Source organism: Bison bison, unplaced genomic scaffold, assembly GCF_000754665.1.
Source record: "Bison bison bison isolate TAMUID 2011002044 unplaced genomic scaffold, Bison_UMD1.0 scf7180017864383, whole genome shotgun sequence".
Taxonomy (NCBI): domain Eukaryota; kingdom Metazoa; phylum Chordata; class Mammalia; order Artiodactyla; family Bovidae; genus Bison; species Bison bison.
In genome coordinates this window covers 1,985,035-1,992,175 of record NW_011494955.1, presented here as the reverse complement: position 1 = coordinate 1,992,175, position 7,141 = coordinate 1,985,035, and the positions used below count along the sequence as shown (strand labels likewise).

Genomic DNA, 7,141 nt, shown 5'->3' with positions numbered 1-7,141 from the left:
GAAGGCCTTGGCGCACTGGCCGCACGTGTAGGGCCGCTGGGCCGTGTGCGTGCGCTGGTGGCGGAGCAGCGCCGAGGAGAAGCGGAAGGCCTTGTCGCAGCGCGCACAGGCGAAGGGCTTCTCGCCCGTGTGGATGCGCTGGTGCTCCCGCAGCGCCGAGCGGCTGCGGAAGGCTTTGGCGCACTGGCCGCAGGCGAAGGGCCGCTCGCCCGTATGCACGCGCCGGTGCTGCGCCAGGTGCGTGGGGCGCGCGAAGGCCTTGCCGCAGTCGGTGCAGTGGTGGGGCCGCTCGCCCGTGTGCACGCGCCCATGCGCCGCCAGATAGGAGCCCTGGCTGAAGGCCTTGCCGCACTCGGCGCAGGCGTAGGGCCGCTCGCCCGTGTGCACGCGCCGGTGCTGCGCCAGGTGCGCGCTCTGGCTGAAGGCGCGGCCACAGTCCGCGCAGGGGAACGGCTTCTCCCCGGTGTGCGTCCTCTGGTGCAGCGTGAAGGCCGAGCAGTAGCTGAAGGCCTTGCCGCAGTCCCCACACTTCCACGGCTTGCTGGGGCCACCGCCCCCTCGCTCCGCCATCTCCTCTGGCTCCGGCTCCGCGCTGGCGGCTGCCTTCTTCAGGGTCCTGCGCTTTCTTGGAGCGCCGCGCCTCTGGGGCCGGTGGTCAGCCTGGGGAGTCAGGGGGCTGCAGTTGGTCTCGGGGGTTCCGGCGGCGAGCTCATCCTGCTTGGGCACCCCGTCCCTGGTGGGGTTTTCCTTGCGGGCCTCCTGCTTCAAACAGGTTTCCGCCTTCTCTGGCCCGTCCTTGAACCCACCCTCGGGTTTGGGGGTTTCTCCCAACTTGGAGCTCTGGGGAGCGGCGCCCTCCAGGAGTGCTTCCATCCCGGCTTTCCGAGCTGCTGCCTCGATTTCACATCTTTGTTATGGGAAAAGTAGGGGAGGAGAAGCGGGAGAGAGAAAGAAAGAAGGAAAGAAAGAAAACAATGGAGAACCAAACTGGTCTGTCACCGGTCTCAGGCTGGGAAAGGGTCAGTGCGGGGCCTGTCTACCGGCTGCCTGGGTCAGACTGGTGTCCTGGGGCCACCCTGTGCGTTGTATTCAACAGTACGTTGAACAGGATCCTGGGACTCAGAGCACCCCAATACCCGCCAGGTGCAGCAACCAAGTGTCCCTCAACCCTGCTGCTAGGGATTCAACTGTGTCCACGCAAAATGTATACTGAAGCCCTCACTCCTGGTGTGTACCGCGGTCAGTATCCGTCACTGGGGGCAGACCCCTGGGGTGGGCGGACGAGTCGGGGGCCATCCTGGGGGTGATGGCATAACCCCCTGAACACACCCTTCCCTGAAAGACCGTGGATCCAGACGGTCGTGTGTCTGCCCCCTGGGCCTGAGCCTCCCTGGAAACTGTCTTCCATGAAACTGGTCCCTGGTGCCAAAACGGCTGGGGCCTGCTGCTTTAAGCTGTTGCCACGTATTAGCTCTTTATTCCACAGTGAGGCTCCTGGAAGCTGCGATGCCAGGGCTCCGGAGCTTTTCCTCCTTCCTCTCTCCCCTCCACTTAAAGTCACCAATGGCTCCATGAAAGCCTCACTCCTCTCCATGGCCTGCACAGCAGCCGCCCAACTTCAGCCTGCTCTGAGCTTGCCCTTCTCCAGCCAAAGGCCTCCTCCCTGTTCCACAAATGACTCCGGGCATGCTCCTGCCATAGGGCCTTTGCATCGGCCATTCCAGCTGCCTGGAAGGCTCGTCCCCCAGTGCAGGCCTCACTGAGGAAGTGATGGAGACAGCATTCTGGCCTGTGAGCACCGCCAAGTGCAAAGGGCCTAAGGTGGGACCACAACCAGGGTGTCAGAGGACAAGTAAAGGGGCTGGGCGCGGGGCGAGCGCTGGAGAAGTGTGACCGGGCAGAGCGCAGGGAGACCCAGACGATGCGGTGAGGGCAGGTGGTGCGGGGTCTTTGTGCAGGGCGAGCGCTCTGCCGGCGGGACCCAGGCTGGGCCGGGCCCAGTGTGGGGTCACCCCTCCGGCAGCCCCCAGGCTTGAGCAGGGCCTGGCTGGGTCCCCAGAGGAGGCAGTGGTACCCACCTCGTGGGTTTGGAAGCACCGGGTCCCATCCACATCTCTCGGGCTGTGGCACCTGTCCCGGCTGCACGTGCCTCCCGCGTGGGTCCAGCAGACGTCTGTGCAAGAAAGCAGCAGGGATGTGAAGGCAGATACCTGGGCAGATGCCGCACACAGGGTGTCCCCTCCGTGTGTGTGTGGGGACGGTAGGTGGAGTCAGGGCGGGGTGGACCTGGGCCGGGCAGGTACACAAACAGGCAACCGAAGGGGAGACACAGACATGCCCAGAGGCAGTCACATCACCCAGACACACACTGGGGTGGCACGCGACCAAACTGGGGGAGGGAGGCGGTTAACAGCATCCCTCCCTTGGCACTCGGATGCCTTTACACTCCCATGTGCTGTGGGTGACGAGGAGGCCAGCCATCTCACACATGTGCACAACTCCAAGTGCACCTGCGGTCACGCTTGCCCACGCACACACACGGTAAGTCACACGTGGTGGCCACCCAACAGGCACACCACCCGCAGTGGCACACCCGTCACATGCAGTCACGCGGTGGGCAGAGCTCCACACAGGCCCAGAGTCACAGGTGTGCAGCGTCTCCCCCACGCGCGCACACACACACACACACAAACACAACTCCACGCTCCTGAGGTCTCTCATAAACACCGCAGGCACGGCCCGCCACGCTCAGGCACACACAGACCATCGGGCTCCAGGCTGGCAGACACACCTGCGGAGCCTTCCCACGCAGGTGCACACCCAGGAACTGTGGAATTATATACCTCACACCTAGCCAGGAGAGCACATTCCACACATGCTCCAAGTCACACAAAGACAGACGTCCCCAAGTGCTCGAATTTTCGGGCAAAGGCCGCGACGGTCAGGCACGTGCCAACCGATGGTGACCCTTGGGGACAGACTCACGAAGTCACACGCACAGGTGCACGGGCACAAAGTTCTGGTGTGACAGGCGGGCTCACACGCACGGTTACACATGCAGATACACGTCTGCACCAGGAAAAACTTCTGGAGTGGCACGCGGGGCGGGTGAGGGCGTACCGGGGACACACGGACACACACAGGGACCCGCGCACACCACCCGCGCATGCGCACACCAAACCCCGGCGCCCTCGCCTCGGGACCAGTTTCGAAGGCCTCGGGCGGCTCCCGCCAAGCGTGGCGGGTTCGAGTCAGTTTCTCCACAGTTTCTGGCCCTACCTGGTCCACGCGGACCCCCTGAGGCCCCTCGTCCCACGGTGGCGCGGACATGCAGGCCTCACGAAGCAAGGCAGCAGCCTCCACAGTCGGCTCCAAGCGCCGGGCCGACCCGCTGTGTGCACGCGCGCCGGGAGAGCTGCGGCCCGTTTGGGGCTCCCAAGAACTACAACTCCCAGAAGGCGCCGCGCTGCGCCCACACAGCGACTGAGGCCCCCCGTGCCGGCGTCACCAAAACTACAACTCCCAGAAGGCCCTGCGTCGGCACGCTGTGGAAAGAAGATTCTCAGCCTCTCCCAGAGCCCGAGGAGGGCGGGGCCGGCAAATGGGGGCGGGACTCCGCGTCCTCAAGGAGGGGGCGGAGTCCGCAGAGCCTCGAAAGACTGAGGATCAGAGAGGCTAAGTTAGTCACCCCAGGTCACACAGCACTGTGGTTTGCATGCCACAATGGAATTAAGCAATGGAAGTCATTTGTCTCAGACGATTGCTGTAGTTCCACCTGAGAGCAGAGAAAGTGAAAAACTCATTGACGTTGGCAAATGATTATAGCAGAGAACTTGAAATAGGAGTAATTATTGGCCCGCCATTACTGTAAAGTGTTAGACTTTACATAGAGTTAGACTTCCTAAATTATTCTCTTCATAGGGTGAGCCTTCGTAAGTTATTCACTTGGCTATTAGAGAAATGAGCACAAGCTCATTTTTAGATAGTTGGGAAGGCAGTGTGAACGTACAATCATGTATGACGTGATAAATGTATGTCACCAGAATCACAAAGCCCCGTGAGACACCATATTACTTTATGTTCTCCCAAGGCTGCCCATTAAACCGTAACACCTGCTTTTATTATTAAGGTGAAGTGTGTCGGAGAAGGCAATGGCACCCCACTCCAGTACTCTTGCCTGGAAAATCCCATGGATGGAGGAGCCTGGTAGGCTGCAGTCCATGGGGTTGCTACGAGTCGGACACGACTGAGCGACTTCCCTTTCACTTTTCACTTTCATGCATTGGAGAAGGAAATGGCAATCCACTCCAGTGTTCTTGCCTGGAAAATCCCATGGACGGAGGAGCCTCGTAGGCTGCAGTCCATGGGGTCGCAGGGAGTCGGACATGACTGAGCGACTTCACTTTCACTTTTATGCATTGGAGAAGGAAATGGCAACCCACTACAGTGTTCTTGCCTGGAGAATCCCAGGGGTGGGGGAGCCTGTTGGGCTGCCGTCTATGGGGTCGCACAGAGTCCGACACGACTGAAGCGACTTAGCAGCAGTAGCAGCAGCATAGTCGCTGTACAATATTATATGTTTCAGGTAAACAGCATAGCGGTTTACGATTGTTAAAGGCTACACTCCATTTATAGTTAATATAAAAATTAGCTATATTTTGTATTTCGCACAATATGTGCTTGTAGCTTATTTTATACATAGTAATTTGTGTTTCTTAAGCCCATACTCCTATTTTATGCCTTCCACCGTCCCTGTCTCTGCTGGACATGCTCTCTTTACCCTTCAATTTTTTATTTCGTATGTAGACCTCCACAGGCATTGTGGGTTTCCCCTGTCCTTCTGGAAGCTTCTAGCTCTGTATGGTAAAAATATGCCCAGTATCCCTCCCAGCCTGGGCCTCAAGGAGCAGAACCTCCCTCCAGCCTACAGACCCAGGAGCATGAGATTAAAGAATTGTTCTCTTAAGCCACCAAGTCTTTTTTTTTTCTGGTTTAATTTTACATTTGAAGATTTAAAAAACACCTCTTACACATTCCATAAACCATACAGATTTATGGGAGGGAGCTCAGAAGACAAGCATTTTTTTTTCTAATCGCCAAAAAGCTTCCCCCCCACTCCCTGTTAAAAAAAAAAAGTGGGAATTAATCCAATACAAGAAAAGACCTTTCTATTCTATGGTGTGGAAGTATCATGAAGAAAAACATTTTCTTATGCTCATTATTCCGTGCTTGTCAGAGAAATCAGCCTACGAGTAGAGAGTGGGGCAGGCCACGAAGGGAGGGCAGCCTCTCCGACCCCGTGGATGCATGGAGGGGGCACGTGTGAAGGGCTGGGCGGCTGGGGCTGACTCGGTTGGCCCAGACGTCTGGAGCCTGGCTCTTCTCCACGTAGTGACTGTTGGGACTGGTCCGACACCTCCATGTGGCCCGCTTGGGCCTCCTCACAGCATGCTGGACCCAGAACAGTAGCGTTTCTTATATGGTGTGCTTTAGGGCTTCAATAGGAATTGAATAAACCAGGAGCAAGCCACTGATGTGAAGAACTGACTCACTGGAAAAGACCCTGATGCTGGGAAAGACTGAAGGCAGGAGGAGAGGGGGACGACAGAGGATGAGATGGTTGGATGGCATCACTGACTCGATGGACATGAGTCTGAGCAAATCTGGGAGATGGTGAAGGGCAGAGAAACCTGGCGTGCTGCAGTTCATGGGGTCACAAAGGGGCAGACATGACTGAGTGATTGAACAACAACAAAGCCCCTCAGTGGAGGAGTGACTCGTTATTATACACAGCAGTTTATTGGCAATAAGCTGACTGAGACAGAGGCAGGGCCCAGAGACGAGGCCGAAGGGGTAGGCCAGGTAATTCAGGGTGCTGCTGGCCTGAAGAGCTTTCCCTGAGGGGCTTCCCTGGAGGGCCAGTGGTTAAGGCTCAGCACTCCCACTGCAAGGGGGCACAGATTCGAACCCTGGTGGTGGAACTAAGATCCCACAAGCTGTGTAGGATGGCGGGGGGAAAAACTGAACTAAGATCCCACAAGCTGTGTAGGATGGCGGGGGGAAAAACTGACGTCAGCTGTTGACCACATCTACAGAATAACTTCACAGAAACATCTGAGTCTGATCCAATCACTGGGTACCAGAGCCTGGCCAAGGTGACACGTGAAACTAACCATCACAGGAATCCTCCTGGGGAAAGTGGGTGGGGAGAGAGTGTGCAGAGAACTGACGGAGAAAGAGAGATGAGATCAAAGTCAACCCTCAGGATAGTTAGAAAAGTCACCAATAAGCCTTAAAAAAAAGAAAGAAATTAGCCAAACGTAAGCTAGGGAGAAATATCAATAACCTCAGATATGCAGATGACACCACCCTTATGGCAGAAAGTGAAGAGGAACTCAAAAGCCTCTTGATGAAAGTGAAAGAGGAGAGTGAAAAAGTTGGCTTAAAGCTCAACATTCAGAAAACGAAGATCATGGCATCCGGTCCCATCACTTCATGGGAAATAGATGGGGAAACAGTGGAAACTGTGTCAGACTTTATTTTTCTGGGCTCCAAAATCACTGTAGATGGTGACTGCAGCCATGAAATTAAAAGACGCTTACTTCTTGGAAGGAAAGTTATGACCAACCTAGATAGCATATTCAAAAGCAGAGACATTACTTTACCAACAAAGGTCCGTCTAGTCAAGGCTATGGTTTTTCCTGTGGTCATGTATGGATGTGAGAGTTGGACTGTGAAGAAGGCTGAGTGCCAAAGAATTGATGCTTTTGAACTGTGGTGTTGGAGAAGACTCTTGAGAGTCCCTTGGACTGCAAGGAGATCCAACCAGTCCATTCTGAAGGAGATCAGCCCTGGGATTTCTTTGGAGGGAATGATGCTGAAGCTGAAACTCCAGTACTTTGGCCACCTCATGCGAAGAGTTGACTCATTGGAAAAGACTCTGATGCTGGGAGGGATTGAGGGCAGGAGGAGAAGGGGACGACAGAGGATGAGATGGCTGGATGGCATCACTGACTCGATGGACGTGAGTCTGAGTGAACTCCGGGAGTTGGTGATGGACAGGGAGGCCTGGCATGCTGCGATTCATGGGGTCGCAAAGAGTCGGACACGACTGAGCGACTGAACTGAACTGAAGCCAGGG

The 7,141-nt window shown here is 56.3% G+C and overlaps 1 protein-coding gene across 1 annotated transcript in view; it reads right to left on the bottom strand.

The window, feature by feature from the left end:
• The window catches only part of ZNF835 (zinc finger protein 835), a 20,926-nt gene that overhangs the window by 1,265 nt on the left and 12,520 nt on the right, over window positions 1-7,141 (bottom strand). Inside the window, exons 5-8 of the mRNA XM_010858053.1 lie at window positions 5,251-5,451; window positions 3,280-3,483; window positions 2,079-2,173; window positions 7-907 (exon numbers count right to left, since the gene is read on the bottom strand). Of these exons, the coding sequence (XP_010856355.1) occupies window positions 7-907; window positions 2,079-2,173; window positions 3,280-3,483; window positions 5,251-5,451 (1,401 nt within the window). The remainder of the gene's footprint in view (window positions 1-6; window positions 908-2,078; window positions 2,174-3,279; window positions 3,484-5,250; window positions 5,452-7,141) is intronic.